The sequence below is a fragment of the Hyaena hyaena genome, unplaced genomic scaffold (genome assembly GCF_003009895.1).
Source record: "Hyaena hyaena isolate Hyena2069 unplaced genomic scaffold, ASM300989v1 scaffold_90, whole genome shotgun sequence".
NCBI classification, from domain to species: domain Eukaryota; kingdom Metazoa; phylum Chordata; class Mammalia; order Carnivora; family Hyaenidae; genus Hyaena; species Hyaena hyaena.
Window position 1 is genome coordinate 1152250 of NW_024080722.1, and position 18410 is coordinate 1170659.

Genomic DNA, 18410 nt, shown 5'->3' on the forward strand with positions numbered 1-18410 from the left:
GCATCTGAATGAATGCAAATTTGGAACTTGTGTCATGTGAATTAATAGATTTTGGAGGACATCCCTTCCCGGCTAAATATAAAAGTATTTGATGGATTATTTCTTAGAAAATGATGCCAGTGTCCTCAGCACAGCATTTTCATTGCCTATTACAACCTTTCCTCTACCTAATGGTCAGCATCTTCTCTAGACTGGGACAGATCAAGGAACAATTCCATAGAGCTTCTTTGCAGACCCATCTTGTCCTTAGGCCATTTCCGGTGCCAGTGACACTACTACTCAGGATTTTTCTAGAAAGACTACTTCATGATCTTGTATAAATCAGACCCATCCTAAAATCATCTCATTTTGAAACTGAATCCGAGTGGGTCTCTGTCAGTATCACAGCAGATGGATTTATCAGAGGCATGCTCACAGATTGATACAACTTCAGAGCAGGTGTCCTGGTCAAAAGGGATAAAGCCAAAGGCAATGAATGACACCTACTTGCTTCTAGCTTTGAGCCATTCATTGTACTGCCAAATTCCCATCTTAGAATCTCCTTATTTGTATTAATCAAAATACATCTCTAGGTGTAAATCCCTTTCTAAAATATCTCCTGCCTTTACATCTGGGCATTAAAGGGTGTTTCAGTTCTGATTTTGGTTTTCCTACTTAGAAGTCCCTCTTTCTGACATTAATAATTAACCAGTAAACTAACTTACCCAAATTCTTCAAGCTCAGTTTATTTAAAAGGAGAGTAACTTCAAGAAGGTTATATCAATGGTTTACTGATACCTCCAGCCATGAGCCTTTGGGGCATACTTGTTTTTTTAATCTTCTTGGGTAAAAGTTGGGGACAGGAACAAACGTAAGTAAAAGAATCCATCTTCATTTATCAATGCATCTTAGTTGTGATGAGTGAAAAATAAGCTCAATAGATGGTGTTAATTTGAAAATAACTTTCTACTTCCCAGAGCATCTGGTGAATAGTCTCATCTCTGAATGAGAAAGTCATGGAAACATTTTGATTTGATGAGTGGCTTACAACACAGCAGCTTTATGGGATTGTTATTTTAAAAAATCTACATAAGTGATTATTTGAATTTCTCTTCAGAAGAGCAGAAAATCAAGATAATAAACTTTCTTGCCATTGATTGCTTATTTCTATTTAGTTCATAATTTTATTTGTATGTCCCATGTACTCACTATACATAGTAAAGCACACGTTTCTTTGGGATCAATTCTAATACTGTGATTTGAAAAACTATTGTAATTATTTCTGAATTTATTCTTCACAAATTTTGGTGTCATAGAAATATTGTGCATTTCAAAGTATGTTTTAAAAATACTGATTTTGGGGCACCTGTGCGACTTAGTCGGTAAAACATCTGACTTCAGCTCAGGTCATGATCTGACAGTTCATGAGTTCGAGCTCCGTGTGGGGCTCTGTGCTGAAAGCTCAGCCTGGAGCCTACATTGGATTCTGTGTCCCCACTCTCTCTTTGCCCCTCCCCCACTGATGCTCTGTCTTGCTCTCTCAAAAATAAATAAATGTTTTTTAAAAAATACTGATTTTGGGGACACCTGGATGGCTCAGTTAAGCGTCCAACTCTTGATTTCAGCTCAGTTAATTGGTGAGGCTCTGCACTGACAGTGTGGAGACTGCTTAGGATTCTGTCTCCTTCTCTCCCTGTCCCTCCCCAGCTTGTGCTCACTCTAACTCCCTCTCTCAACATAAATAAATAAAAATACTGATTGTGTAGCTAGAAATAGCATTTTGGCACTGAAAAGGAACCGGAGAGTATCTAATTGAACCTACTTATTTCTCATATAAGGATAAACCCAGACAGAGGGGAAAGTGACTTGCGGAAGATCATGATGCTAGAGGGAGACAAAAGCAGGACTTGTGTTAAGGATGATTTTTTTAGCACTTTGATTTTTTTGATGTTGTCATAAATATATACATAAGTATTGAAAATATATTATAAATATAAATGTATACTCAGGATGTCATAAATTTACAACACTCTCCCACCCTGTCTGATTTTCTCGCATGGCCACAATCACTTGATTCCCTAGGTAGTTTTTATATATTACTTTTTGAAAGACAAGTGGCAGTGACTTCAAATTAGTAGTAGAATTAGGACTGAATTCTTTCTACTACATTGTACTGGCCCTTAATAAGCATCTCCTCTCTGTCTCTGAAAAAGTGACAGTGTACCATTTACAGGATAGCAAACAGTTTAATTAATTTGATTGATTGATTCAACAAAAATTTATTGAGCACCTACCATGTGATAGGCACTGAGGATGTAGTAGGTGGTATAAACCTTGCATTCTACTGGGAGAAGCAAATAACGATGGATGAATGAACCAATGAATGAATGAATGAATGAATGAATGAATAATATTAGGTGGTTATCAGTAGAAGAAGAAAAAAATAGAGTCAGATGGTACAGAAATGATGGGGCATTACCCCAAAGTTGTAGGAAGTGAGGGGAAGTAAATTATGCAAATACCTGGGGAAAGAACATTCCAGGTAGAGGCCAAAGTCATATTTTTGCCTCTCTGCAAGCCCAGTGGCCTGATCCTCTTTTTCTTTTGATATATTTTTAATTAATTTATTTATTTTGAGAGAGACAGAGAGAGAGAGTAGTGGAGGAGCAGGGAAAGTGAGAATCCCAAGCAAACTCTGCACTGTCAGTGGGGAGCCCAATGCGGTGCTCAGACTCACAAATCTGAACCAAAACCAAGAGTCAGACACTTAACCAACTGAGCCCCTCAGGCGCGCCTGGCCTGATCCTCTTAAACTATTGAAAGAAAATAAGAAAAGTAGGATATATTTTTAAGTATGATTTTTGTATGTGACTAGATTGTGGTACTGATAAACCAATAGAGACCAGCATCTGTATGAAGGGTGATTCCAAAGCCATCATAGGGACTTCTAAATACTGAACACTTTAAGTTTTGTCACCACCACCACTGCCACATAGACAGTTCAAAATTAAGATAATATTAAACTGAAAAAGATAAAACTTATAAGAATGCTGAAATTAAAATAGCTTTTTTTTTCTAGATTTTTCAGATTGTAAAACTCTTGCTAAATCCAATTAAGTATGGCAATTGAAATTGTTAATTCAGGAAACAGACTACTTTGGTCCAGTTACTAATTTTGGAGCTTAACTGTGTGACCTTTGGCAAGTAAATGATCAGTTTCTTCATCTGTAAAATGGGAGTAATAATAACACCTTGCTTACAGAGTGGTTGTAGCAACACAGGGAACATATCTATCTATCTATCTATCTATCTATCTATCTATCTATCTATCTAGTTGTTAAAACAGTACCTAGCACAGATTTCAGGAATTGTACCTTATTATCAGCAGAGCTTAACTTTTCTCATTTTCTACTGTTCCTGGATAAGCGTATAAGGAATTCACATGATGGTTGGGAATCTGGAGATCTTTTCCCTCTTTTACAATTTGTCTGTAAGAGATTTCAAATTAGTTGTCATATAGGAGACTGCCAGATGCTTTAAAAGGACTTAACTGCTTCCAAATTAATTTCATTGCTACTAAAGACTTTCTGACTTTTTAAACGTCATATTGTAGACAAGGGTCTGCAATAATTCTCCAGGAGCCATGGCAGGTGGCCTCCAGGCCTGTTCGGCCACTTGAATTAGTCGGTCACTATGACCTTTTGGGTTGAAGCACACTTCTCTTTGCCTGTGTAATAGCACATATGCCTCTCACTATTCAAATTAGCCACTTTCATGAAATATAATTAATAACCTAGTTTATATTTGTAAGTGTTCTTTTAATAAAACAATGAAAATACACACATTTAAAAATTTATTTCAAAAACTTATATAGACTCATTTGCATTCTTGTATAAACCATGTGAGAAACAAAACTGGGAATAGCTCATGGTTGTGAACATAGCTTATAAACTCGACCTCAATTATACACCTAGTGACTGAGAGAAACACCTGAATATAAAGTTCTGCCTCATTCACTGATAAGCCATGTGACCTTGGAAAATTATCCTCTTTTCACTTGTAAAATAGGAATAATACCAGTATCTACATCATTGGCCTGTTGTAAAAATTAAGAGTTGTATAAAAGTGCTAATACAGCCTCTCATAAATTAACTGTTATTATCATTATTGTTGTATGATTGTTACTATTCTTCAAAGACCTCCATCATTACTTCCATTTCTAAAAGCATTCCCCCAGCTCACCTTTGTTATATCCTTTTCTTTATCCACTCATAGTATCACACAGTGCTTCTAACATTACTCCCTTTTAACTCATTTAGTGAAATAAATGAAACTTAACCTTTATTGGATACTAAGCATGCTAGTGATTTCATATACGTATCCTCATTGCATCCTTACTGCAAACTGGTAAAAAGGTGATATTTTCACAGGTAAATTATTTTGGTCTTAGAAAGGGTTGGTGACTTTACTATGGTCACTCAGCCAGTAGAGGACAGACTGGAATTCAATCCTTGGTTCCTTTGTTGCCTTTTTTCTTCATTGAGCAAATATAACGACCCTAGGTACATATTTCAGTCAACAGCATTACAAGTCTCTCTTTGTGGCAGTAGCTCAGGGAAAGTGTTATTAGTACCTTTCTAAGTGTTAGCTACATCTCCAGCTGTTTCTCAAGTCTTTCTTCTTGGAAACTATGCTGAAATTATCATAAATCACTAATAAACTTTGATTTAAAAATATCACTTTTGAGAAAATGTGCCGATCTGAACTTCTCAAATGAGATGAAAAAATTAGAAATACAACAAAATGCAATCACCTAAAGATATCGGCCCTTCTCTTTCCCTATTTCAACAGATATGTCATTTCAGCACCAAAAATATTCCATGTTGGAGCATCTGAAAATATTGTAATTCAAGTTTATGGATACACCGAAGCATTTGATGCAACAATCTCACTTAAAAGTTATCCTGATAAAAAATTTAGTTACTCTTCAAGCTATGTTACTTTATCCACAGAAAATAAATTCCAAAACTCTGCAATCTTAACAGTATGTATTTATCCTTCATTTTCTTTATACATACAGAATAGTCGCCACAAAATGTGTACCAACTTTGAATGTTGATAATATAGAGATTTGGCCAATTATTATCACTCACCACTGTGTAATTATTAAATGATGTCAGTCACCCCTGATAATGTAGATGAAACAGAAAATTCTAAGTTGAAGAGTTGTGTCTGTTTTTTGAGCAATGCATGTAAATTGTAATGATCGTATTGTAAAATAAAATTGTACTAATGCAAAAATATTTGGAAATGAAGTGAAAATACTTGTTAACTGTGAAAATCATCATTACAAGGAAATTGCAAAATATGAATATGCATCTTGATCTGTAATGCATTGTCTGCAAAACCCCAGGAATGACATTGAACATTTGTTAGTTTGAATTCCAATATTCTGCAATTATAGCTTCCAAAACAAATACATTATCGGTTACTAAAGTGAACAGCTTTCATTGACAAACTGTAGTTAATACAAAGAACATTCTACATCAAATAACTTTTCCTTCTATTAAGATATTGTAGTGTACTTTGGTTAGAGTAATGTTTTTAACCATTTCTTATTTAAAATTCTAACTAAAAATTACTTCATACTCAAAATATTGTTTTTAATTCTGATATAAATTCAAAAATAAACAACCAAAAAATCAAAGACAACCATATGTGGAAGGTGCTCTGAGGCTCATTTAGACCAGCGTTTTTTTAAAGTGAGCTCTTTAAAAAATAATTAAATTTGAAATTTTAAAAGAGCTTAGGATTAGAGAGGTGCCTGGCTCAGTTGGTAGAGTGTGCACTCATGATCTCAGGATTGTGAGTTCAAGCCCTAATTGATTACTTAAAAATAAATAAAATCTTTTAAAAAATAAAAATAAAAAAGAGTTTAAGATGAGAATTGTAGATATTTAGTAGTTTGAATGTATTCTGTAAATTTGTTTTGATTTTATAATTATATAAAATTCATAAGGATAAGATTACACCTAGTCTGAGGTTTTACATATTTAAGTAACATTGTAATAAAAATAAATTTTTATTATATTATAAATAATTAAGAGTCAGCACTGAGAGTCCTCCAGAACATTTTATCCTTTAAACAGGGTCTGTACATTACTCAAGTTTGAGAAACACTGCTCTAAATAAATTGTAACCAAATGTAGAAATTTTTTTTAATGTTCTTTTAAAATTTTTTTTTAATGTTTATTTATTTTTGAGAGAGAGAGACAGAATGCGAGCCGTGGAGGGCCAGAGAGAGAGGGAGGCTCTCACAGAATCTGAAACAGGCTCCGGGCTCTGAATTGTCAGCACAGAGCCCTATGCGAGGCTCGAACCCACAAACCACGAGATCATGACCTGAGCCAAAGTTGGACACTTAACCAACTGAGCCACCCAGGTGCCCCTCATCAATGTTCTTGATTGCAAATCCTCTAATCTCTTAAATACTTACACTTACCAGGTTTATTAAGAATTAAAAATATTTTCCCAATTAATTTCAGTAGACACTCTGATGTCACTGGCCACACATGTGTAGCTGTTACCTTTAAATTTAAACCAATCAAATTTAACTACAATAAAAAATTCAGTTCATCAGTCACTATAGCCACCTTCCAAGTGCTCAAAAAACCACATGTGACTGGCGGCTACCATATTGGACAATGTAGATATTGAACGTTTACATCATCATAGACAGTGCTCGTGACTCATGCAGACTTAAGATAGGTCATTGAAAGAGGAGATTAAGTAGGCAATCATAAAACTTGATGCATATCTTCTGCATTTAATTTTGCATTACAACGTATCTTTGTTTGCCAATTGTTTGATGTTGTGCCAAGGTCTTAAGCATGCGTGTCCTGGTCGAAGTGTCAAATCTTATTTATTATGTGTTGCCCCTTTAACAAATCATCTTTGTTTACAGTTTCTGTTTCTTTAAAGCAAAGAAAGAACCTAAAGACTTGTAAAACAATCTGAGAGCAGAGTCTTTATAGGTTTTTACTGTCTTCCAGACTTGGACAGTGCTCTCACAGATTTAATTCCACAGCTGTTGGCTTTATCCCACGTTTTTATTAACTTTTATCCCATGTTTCCAAAGCCTGAGTTTTCATAGAAACACTTTTCTTTCTTTTATTACTCTTTATGTATTATATTTGTGGCAAATATATGTAAAGTGTATAATTACAATTACATACACTAAATGAGAAAGCAGGAAGGTCAACCCAAGCAGAAGGATGGAGATAGAGTACAAAGTGTCCTGAACACCAGGTAGGATGTTGCACCGAGGAAGTGGAGAGCATGGGCTAATCCAGTGAGCTGACGAAGTGAACTGTTAAGAAGTTTTTGTAGCAGTAGCTTTACTAAATGTATATGAAAATTAGGAAACATGGAAACCAAAAAACTTTTAATTGCTTCAAGCCAAATCTTGTCTATGATATTTGACAGTGACAGGCTTCGGGAAAAATTTATTCAGTGTTCTGGCTCCTCTACGACTTTTTAAATGGTTAAATACTCATACCCATTTTTTTGTGCTATTGAGATGACATTGGGACTAAGAAAATCAACATGTTTTATAACCTAAAAATTATACCCTATTCCATCCACATTTTCTTTAACAGATACAACCCAAACATTTGTCTGGAGGACAGAATCCAGCATCACATGTGTATTTGGAAGTTGTATCAAAGCATTTTTCAAGATCAAAAAAAGTGCCAATAACCTATGACAATGGATTTCTCTTCATTCATACAGACAAACCTGTTTACACTCCACAACAGTCAGGTAGGATATAAGATGCTTCTTCCTCTAGGGGTGGAGATGGGGGTAGGGGTGGTGATTGACATTATATTGTAGAGTTTTTTAACACTTGAAATTAAGTGGAGACAAGTTTCCAACTTGATCAAGAGTCTCAATTCCCAAATGACTTTTACATTTATAAATACCATTTTAATTTAAAATTTACATAGAAATTACTAAATAAACCGTTTAAATATAAATTTTAAATTCATATGGAAATTGCAAAATGAACCATTCTATTATCTGCCCCATTAGTTATTTCCATGGAGAAAAAAGCTTTTTAAAAAATTGTGACATGTTGTGTTATATCTTCTTTATTAAACAAGTATAAGATGTAACTGCAAATATAATTTTGGAAATGGAAAAATAATCTATTACAGAGCCATTTTCACTTTTAAAAAGTTTCTTTGACTTTGGAGCTATTCCTCAAATTCAGGAAACAAATCCAACCTTAGGGAATCAGATGTTTCAGCAAAGAAGAAATTAGATCACAGAAATATATGGGTGTTAATTTTCTAAGGGACTGTACCTAAGAAAGTTTCCAATGGAATATTGCTTCATATCAGTGGTTCCTCTGTTAGTGGGAGAAAGGGCAGGATAGCAGTCAAAATTCTATGACTGATGAATGACTTGATTTTTTCACAGTGAGCCAAAAGTAGAACTCAAAAAAGTGTAAATCCTACTCAAATATGGTCACATGTCTGCAGTCATTTGAATCCTCTGTCTTTCCCTCTCGCCATCATTAACTTTTGAGTATATCAGAGATGGAATTATAAGAGAACTGCAGTGGGAGGGGAGTTTATGGAGTTTCAATAATGCTATTATTGGTGAAGGGTGGGGGAAGGGAAGCAGGACCAGCCAGTGTTTGGGAAGCACTTTTCACACAGTGCATACTTGCTAATTTTGGTTGATGTTGGTGATGACAGTAGTAGGAAGGAACAGGCCTAACCACGACCACTGTGGTAGGAGTACCTATTCGGACAGACTCAGAAAGGAAAGGCCTGGAAAGGGTGGGATATTGCTGTCAGCTTAGACAGATTGTCATTGGCAGACTAGTAGCATCCCTTGACCCCAAGAAGAGGACTTAGCATGTACACAGAGCCCGTAAAGCTCAGGCCCGTTGAAACGTAATCATACCTAGAAACAAACATATCTTTGCCTTTGTCCTCCTCTTATATCAAAGGACTAATTTAGAAGATTAGATGCTCTGGAGCCAGATTGTCTGAGTTCAAACCCCAGCTTAGGTTCCTGTGAGCTCTGTGACACTGCATGTGTTACTCAACCTCTCTGAGCCCCACTTTCCTCATCTGTAGAATAGAGATAATAATAGAACTTACCTCACAGAATTGTTGGGAGAGGTAAGTGAATTCATATGGGTAAAGCACTTAAGACAGTGCCTAGCTCAGAGTAAGCACTAGGGGAGTGTTTTCCATTACTATTTGATCTGTGGAAGAGCACAAAGCCTTATTTACAAAGAAGAAAAAGAATTACTGAAAAGTAATTCTCTTAAAATTGATTACATCTTGTTATTTATAGCTCTAACGTCTTGATCCAACGTCTTGATCTAACGTCTTAATCTGAAGATCCTTGAGGGATTTTTAGTGTAAGCATCTTTAAAGCTAAAGGCTTAAGCCTTCAAGGCTTTGTAGGTTAAGGACTTTAGAATATTAACCAAAATCCTTCATTTCCATACAGCCTGTGTCCTGCCTTCCCCTCCCCCTCATCTCTGGAAACCAGGCAAACTGACCTCTTTCCAGCTGCTTTCTCACACTATGTTCCCACCCATATCAACGCCCATATATCTCTGCCTGGTACATGCATGGCCCCCTACCTCATTAAACGGCTTCTCAATCCCTACATCTCATGCATAGTGTGCAGCCTTCTCTGACCTCCATGCCTGCTTCAGAGATCTCCCTCTCTGTGCTCCCAGAAAGCCAGGCAGTGTCTTTGTAGCCCTTCCCACCCTGGACTGCACATACACTTGTGACATCATGTGTTCGCTCTACCCTCCACTCCATGTCTGATTGGTCTCACGGCCCTATCTCCAAGTCTAGCATCGTGTCTACAACATAGAAGGCATTCAATACTTTTTTTTTTTCCAAAACCTAATAAACCATTATCTTTGGTACTAAAGAATCCTATTGATCTTGCCTCCAATACACTGTTGCCATAAGGACAAGATTAATTTTCTAATCTAGAAACTAGGTTAAAAAGTAGATAAATAGCAGTTGTTGAAATAATAATATTAGAATAAAAATAATAAGCATTGTTGAGTAGTTATTATGTGCCAGGCTATGCAAAAGCTTTGTCTCATTTGACCCTCACAATTCTCTAGAGCGGATACTAGCGGTTCTGTTTCACAGATGAGGCAACTACGATACAGAGGGATTAAGTCTCCCACTCCGGGACATGCTAGGAAGTGGTCGTCCCCAGAGTGAAACCAAAGTTTTGACCTCCAGGGTCTGAACTCTTAACTGTGTGGGACATACTACATCTGGCGGCATCCCGGTGACACTCGGGCTGAACTGGGTGTGTCCCTCACACAGGAGGGAGGACACGAGGTGGGAGAGGGATGGAGGAAGGGGGAAAGCAGAGCGTGTATGGGCGGGGGGGGGGGGGGGGGGGGGGGGGGGGGGGGGTTTACTGAACTTTTTGCTTTGACCTTATTGAAACCAATTTTAGAGAGCTTAATGTGGCTCCTTATGTCTACATAAGGCTTGCGTGATACTAACCCTTTAAAAGGATGATGACTCCAGTTCAATTTTATTTTGTGGGTAAGGTTTTGGCCATGAAATGATTTGAGCATCAGCAAATGAACATCAGAGAAATTACAGTATGTCCTGTTGGAAGGAACTAGACCAGCGTGTCTCAAGCAGTTAAGAGTTCAATTCTAAGCAGATGCATTTGTTTAAAAGGCAGAGATCTATTAACTAATGGAAACAAATGAAGAGAACTAATTGTTCTTGAGCCCTTGCCATTAAACATTTAACAATGACAGAACAATTGTAGGATCTGGCTCAATGAATCTAACAATACCATACAATTCAAAGCTGCCTTTAGCAACAATAAGGGATACTTTGGGGACCTTGTTGGTTTTTGTAAGTGCAAAAATGTGTAATATTGAAGTCAAACTACCTAATTTTCCACTAAAATCTTCAACTCTAGTATGACAATATATTATACTCCCATATAACCATATGGTAGAGATTACTATGAAATTCTTTCTTTTATTTACTATGAACTTCTTGATAAACAGTAGCCTAATGTGTGTTCCCAAAAAGTTGTATGGAAATACATTTTAACAAAATGACCCGTACTTTACATTCACTAGGAAAAGTAGCTTTTTAAAGAAATCCAAGAGAATTCTCTTTAAAAGAAAATAATCTTCAGTAATGTACATGTCTGTAAACTAACTTTTTCTTTCTTCTAAAATGTATATTTATGTATTGATTTTTGTGATTGAGTTTTTTTTTAATTATAGTCATCTCTTTTAAGGATGATTATTGTAAAAAATCAAAATACCCTTGTGATTAACATAGATTTTGACAATATCAATTATTCTTACAGTAAAGGTTAGAGTTTATTCACTGAATGATGACTTGAAGCCAGCCAGAAGAGAAACTGTCTTAACTTACATAGTAAGTATGTTATTTATTTAAATAATAATTTAACTCATTTTCAGCATTAGGTATACTGTTCTATAACTCTGCCTTAACCCCACACTAACTCATTCAATATTTGGTAAATGGTTATTGAACATCTTCTGTAAGTATAACATTGTAAGTCTATACCTCGACAATAGATGTATAAAAAAAAACTCATGAAAATTAACTCTCAGCAAGTTGTGATTTTGAGCTAAATCCTTTAAATATATCCTTCATGATTTCTTTCTTAAAGAGCATTGATCAATCACTAAGAATTGATTGACCATTAACTGAATATTACATATGAGATTTTTTGTTTGTACCATTCAAGATAAAGAATTATAATATGGGCCACTTACACTTAAGAAACTAAGAGTTTAGGGTGGCTCAGTCAGTTCAGTGTGTAACTCTGGATTTCAGCTCAGGTCATGATCTCTTGCAGTTAGTGACATGGAGCTTTGCATCAGACTCTGCACTGGCAATGGCAAGGCTGCTTGGGATTCTCTCTTTCACTCTCTCTCTCTCCCTCTCCCCAACTTGCTCTCTCTCTCTCAAAATAAACATTGAAAAAAAACCCAGAGCTTAGTCACATACTAACGCATATGAAAAATGGTGTTAAACCATGAGATAAGTAAGGATAGGCAGTCTTCAACCCTTTATCAGCCATGACATGCATAACAGAAGACATGCCTCCCGTGGTCTTACCCAGTTTGTATCACAGCCCTACAAAACTTCTGTGAGGAAATAACCACTCACCTATTAACAGTAGGTATATTAGTCATGGCCTTTCACTGTACGCTGCAGCACCTTTTCTCCTACAAAAAAACCCTGTAAGATGAAAACCTTACCAGAACACAAGTATAAAGGAGTGATGTACAGGGATAACTCTGAAGGATTTATAGCTTACAAAAATCATAAACTTTTAACAAACTTTAACCTCTGACTATTTTAAAATGAATTACTTGTGAAACATCAGCGTGTGCTAAGACTGTGCCTGATAACTATTGGTAAAGATTGTAGTCTGGTAGTCCAGAAAAGAGATTAGGAAGGCCAAGGGATGGGTCAAGGAAGCAGTGAGATTTGGACTAGGCCTGCAACAATGAGCAGAACTAAGAACAGTGGAGAAGACATGGGTGGGTTGCTAGAAAGGAGCAACAGAGAGCAGAGTCAGAGGTGAATGGGATTGGATAGGAGAAAGCAATCTGATTCCAGAGCGGAGGCATCCCTGGCAAGAGAAGGGTCAATAAGATTTGAAAGTTAGGATAGGGCACCAGAGGTTTGAATAACCAGACCTGGAAGTTGAGAGTTCACGTGGCAGGTTGTAGCGAGCCCCTGGGGAAAGGTGGAAGGGAAGTTTGTAGCCATGAGCACCGCTCCAGTAGAAGTGAAAGGATGTGTAGTAGGGAACCCCACACTGGGCTCAGAAACCTAGGTACAGGGAGAGGTGTGGTCTCAGCAGCAGAAGAAATGCAGACAGAGGCCTCTCCCACTGCCTGAAGGAGGGGGAGGAGAGGAAGCCAGTAAGAGTGGCGTTGACAGTCACCAGGAAGCTGGTGTGACTTTACCAGTGAATAGTGGGTCTGCATGGGCTGGCTTGTCCTAAAACTGTGAGCCTTTTCATCTGGAACCCAAGAATTGAGCTGAGGAATAGATATACATACTGAGTAGATACTACAGGACAAAAACACATCAGAGTATAAACCAAACAAATTATACAGTAGGGCAAATGACACATGAGATCAGAGGGAAAACTAAATGGAGGTGGTGGGGGCCGGGGGGGGGGGTTGATGTGATCCTTCTGGAATCGAATAGGTTTCAATTAAAGGAATAGACACAGATTTGTAAAAAGTAGTGGAGAACTTCCTATGTAGGAAACAGGATGAGTTTTCCAATGGCAGCAGGAAGGAGTAAGAAATGAGCTCACAAATACATTGGCTGAGTAGTATGGGAGACTGGAAGGGAACAGTGAGGAGAGGCTCAAATGCTCTTTTACTGTCAGAAAATACTAGAGGTTGTGGGCAGATGCTTTTTGTTTTATTTCTCCCAGTCGAGCTTCAGTGCTAAAAAATCCTGGTACAAGGGAGACTGGATGTCAGTCATCCCATGTATGAGCTGCTGCAGGAAGAGAGGTTTGAGGAATCTGACCCCAGAGCCACAGAGAATCAGTATACAGGAATTGTCCTGAAAATAGTGCTCAGGAGAGATCATCATGGAAACACTGTGCTGGATCACCTGCAGGGATAAAGAACAGCCCAGAAGATATCTAGCTGCTATCCTGATACTTGTTCAGAATAGACCTTTGTAACTAGAGGGAAAAAAACACCTTAAAATCCTGACCATGAATTTCACAGTCACAGCACATGGTGGTAAATTTCTGGATTAAGGTCAAAATGGACCTCTACATGTAGTCCAAAGAAAGTAAATAGCATGTTTGCTTTGGAAAACTTCAAATGAACAGATATGGAATTTGGATTGTGGTGCCTATAAGTCCAAGTTCACATTTGGTTAGTTATAGCATCAGTTATCGTTACACTTGTTTTTTTAGTTGTATGATAGAAAGTTGAGTCTCTTCCAGATAAGTGAGATTAGGATATCCTGAACATCAATATAAACCTACCTCTCTCTCTCTCTCTCTTCCTCTCTCCCCCACTTTTTCTCTATGTCTTTCTTTCTCTCTGTTTCCCCTCCTTCCCCCTCCCCCTCTTTTCTCCTCTCCCTCCCCCTCTCTCTCTCTCTGTCTCTGTCTCTGTCTCTTTCTCTCTCTCTCTCTTCCCCTGTGGCAGAACATGGAGGAGAGATTTAAAAAAGTGAGCTTAAATGAACCATATTTGCCTTCACAACATTTAAGTGATATTCTTCTTTCATATTTAATTTGGAGGCATAGATATTTGTTAGTAAATATTTCTAGTAAGTCAAAGATAGTATACACCAATTGATTAATGTGGCTTATGTGGTTTGAGTTTGTTTGTTTTTGTTCAAAGGATCCTGAAGGATCAGAAGTGGACATGATGGAAGAAAATGATTATACTGGAATTATCTCTTTTCCTGACTTCAAGATTCCGTCCAATCCTAAGTATTTTAAAGTATTTGTTAATATAAGTTTTCTCTAAAAAGCACATCTGGAACTTTTGGTTGTGAGGCAGATAACCAGTCAAATGGAGCCACCTAGTGCTAATGAAGGGTATAAGTGTGAAAGAAAGGAGGCTATGCAAAATAGTGCTCTTGTGATGAGCCCCTGGTGATGTATGGAAGTGTTAAATCACTATATTGTACACTGAAACTAATATAACACTGTGTGTTAACTACCTGGAATTAAATTAAAATAAATAATAAAAAAGTAGAAAGACCCCAAAAAATTTTTAGACAAAAAGGATACAATGTAAGTTTGAAAAATAATGTTAAGTCTAATGAGAAGTGAGGCTCAGTTTCTGGCAAACAAAACCCCCCCAATAGTTCTCATGAATCCTCTTTATATAAAGAAATAAAAATTTGGAAGAGGCAGAAGTAGTCCCCAGGATATTTTTCTTTTGATTAAAACTATCAACCCTCTGCCCTTCAAGGAATCTAAGAGATTGTCAGTCTAAAAGTCTGGTATGGCCTTGCTCTAAGAGTTATAAAAATATTGGTCTTCCATAGTCTTTGTCTGTATGGACTACTGGAAAGCAGATTTCAAGAAGGAGAGTGGGAGAGTGTTCTCAGAGCCATTTCTTTTCTTTTTCTCTTTCTTCCTTCTTCCTGCTTTTCTTTCTTTCTTTCTTTCTTTTTCTTTCTTTCTTTCTTTCTTTCTTTCTTCCTTTCTTTCTTCCTTTCTTTCTTCCTTTCTTTCTTCCTTTCTTTCTTCCTTTCTTTCTTCCTTTCTTCCTTTCTTCCTTCCTTTCTTTCTTTCTTTCTTTCTTTCTTTCTTTCTTTCTTTCTTTCTTTCTTTCTTTCTTTCTTTCTTTCTTTCTTTCTTTTTCCCTGATTTAAAGGGGCACCTAGATGGCTTAGTAGGTTAAGCATCTAACTCTTGATTTCAGCTCAGGTCATAATCTCAGGTTCATGGGTTCAAGTCCCATGTGCAGAGCCTACTTGGGATTCTCTGTCTTTCTCTCTCTGCTTCTCCCCTGCTCCCTCTCTCTCTTTCTCTTTGTCTTTCTCAAAATAGATAAGTAAACATTTAAAAAATATATTTAAGAACATGTTTAAACAGAATTCAGTGTAATAAATGTTTAGTGAACATATTCCTGGTATGTGCAAAGCACATGAATACACAAAATAGAAATGAATAATCCACAGTCCCTGCCTTCATGGAACTTATCATAGAGTAAGACAAATAATTGTACTTATAAATGGCTAAATATAACTTTAAAGTAACATCTCCTTATGGTCATTTTTCTGACCTCTGGAAGGAAGTTTGCAGTTAATTTGCTGTTTGCAATTAATTCACTGAAGATTTTCTAGAAATTTGAGTGAAATTGGGGATTTAATTTTTATATTGCATACTTCCTTGAAAATACTACATGTTCTATGACAGATTGATCTTATCATCTTATAAGTATTATCATTTCTCCAACTTTATCCTGTGACATTTGCTCCTTGACAGATTATATGTCAGACATGGTAGCCTCTCATGATCACTACTTTTCTACCCCAGTACCTTTGCATATGTTGTCCCCTCTGCTTAGAATGTGCTTCATCTTGCTCTTCACAAGGCTGGCTTCTTCTCATTCTTTAGGACACAAAGTAAATGCTCCCTTTTCAAAGAGGCTATTCCTGGATGCACAATCTAATATAGTGCTTCTCTCTCTCTTTCTTCTTTACTCTCTTGTTTATTTACTTCATGGTACTTATCTCAACATCACATTTATTTATTTGCCTCTTTGTTTTGTCTGTTTTTTCCCACTGTTGTATCTTCAGTACTTAAACCTAACAGGCACTTGGCAAATATTCATTGAATTAATAATGATGATGATGATGATAGTTATAATATTAAGTATACTGATTGCATCGCCAACCTGCAAGATAAATACTACTTTTCTCATTTCATAAATGAAGTGAAGCAACTTGCCCAAATCCAATTTACCAGTAAATGGAAAAATGGCAATTGGAAATCCCATGGACTATTAGCTCTATGAAGACAGAAATTCTTCTGTTTTGTTCATTTTTATCTCCAGTTTTTACTCCAGTGCTCAGTAAATATTTTCAAATGGAGATTGTTAATTAAACCCAGGTCATTTTCTTCTTTAAATGAACCATGCTTTATCTCTAACCATAACTTCTTTTAGTGAGGTGTGAGTTATATCATCTGGATAAGCTCGACTTGTTATATGTTTCTATAGACATTGTCCTACTCTAGTGTGATTTTAGTATTATGTTAGTATAATTATGGTCCAGATTAATTAAATTAATCCTCAAGTTTCATAAGCTCTTCAAATCAAAGCCTGAAATCAAAACACCTGAAAAAAATAGCAATGTATGAAGAACTAATTACCAAGCAACTCCTATTATCCTGAAAATACTCAATTATTTCTGTTTATTACTTAAAGTTCTACATAAAATATATTACTAAGGCTAAATACATCTCTACTTACTTTCTCCTCTTTAAAGCATGAATCGATTAGATTTCCTCTGGGCATATTAAAACTTTTTGATGACATCTATAATTTTAAATATTTTGCTTCCACAGATACGGTGTGTGGAAAATCCAAGCTAAATATAAAGAGGAATTTTCAACGACTGCAACCGCATATTTTGAAATTAAAGAATATGGTAATTTGTGATCATTAAAAGTTTACCTGTAAAAAAGTTAGTGTTTTTGCAATAATGCTTTCCATTAGTGAACTTGCCGCAGAATCACCCCGAGATGAAGATGAGGCAGCCTGGCTGGCATGCTTGGAAGCAGTGGTTGAGGAGGTGGGGGGCAGTGCTCGATGTTGGAAGGCCTAGGCTTCAGCTCCAGCATGCCTTTGTTACCCTCCATTTCCCTCCAATAAACTCACAAACCTTTCTGGACTTGTGTTCCTCATCACAGAGCCAGAAGAGATCTAGTCCCCCAGGGAGATTGACTAATGAAGGTCAAAAATTATGATTTTAGGAGAAACTTAAGTAGACTGAGATGAAGTGAGCAAAACCAGTAAAACTAATAATTTACTCAAGTCATTACAACCAACTAGTGAGAGAACCAGAACGATTGGGTTTCCACCCCTCTAGTTCAGTACTATTTTCCTCCTGACTCACTAATCTCTAATATAGTTATCTGAAAATTTAAGATATTCTTATTTTGAAATCAATCATATCAATAGACTAATAATTAACATATAAATAGCTTATCTTTCCCTTCTTACAGTTGTTTTTTGTATTTATGTGCTCTGAGATCAAATTTAACTTTCTTTTGCTTGAAGTCATTTTTTATTCCTCCAGGAGACTTATAATAATGTGGAGAATAAATGCACAGATTTTAACAATTGGCAAACAGAACAGTGACAAAAAACAATTTGTTATACTGAAACAGCTTCAGAGATAATAGGCTTTCAATAACCTATAATCCTATCTGATCTCCTTTCCTCCAAGTATTTTTGCTGCTTCCCGTGTATATCTAGAATTCATCCACCTCTTACCATCTGAGGTCATTCTCATCAATTCATCACCAGCCCCGCGCCCCACCCTGGAGTACTGCAAAAGTCTCCTAAGTGCTATCCCTTCTTCCAAACTATTATCACTTGGTATTGGCCAAAATAATCTTCAAATGCAAATCTCATCATGTTATTTCTCTGTTGAAAAGTCTCCAATAGCTCCTCATTCCTTTGCTAATCAAAACCAAAATCTTTATTTTGAGCTGGCCCCTGCCTACCTCCTCTTCAGCCTTACAATGTCCCATCTGCACAGAACACTCTTCCCCTCCCCCATTACCTAGCCAACTTCTACTCATGTTTCAAGTCTCAGCTGAAAAGCCATTTATTCAGCAAACCTTAA

General features: G+C 36.6%; 1 protein-coding gene across 1 annotated transcript in view; it reads left to right on the forward strand.

Moving 5' to 3' along the window:
- Positions 1–785: 785 nt before the first annotated feature.
- The window catches only part of C5 (complement C5), an 88358-nt gene continuing 70733 nt past the window's right edge, over positions 786–18410 (forward strand). Inside the window, exons 1-6 of the mRNA XM_039234608.1 lie at positions 786–850; positions 4831–5023; positions 7638–7800; positions 11383–11453; positions 14441–14532; positions 17125–17207. Coding sequence (XP_039090539.1) covers positions 786–850; positions 4831–5023; positions 7638–7800; positions 11383–11453; positions 14441–14532; positions 17125–17207 — 667 coding nt within the window. The remainder of the gene's footprint in view (positions 851–4830; positions 5024–7637; positions 7801–11382; positions 11454–14440; positions 14533–17124; positions 17208–18410) is intronic.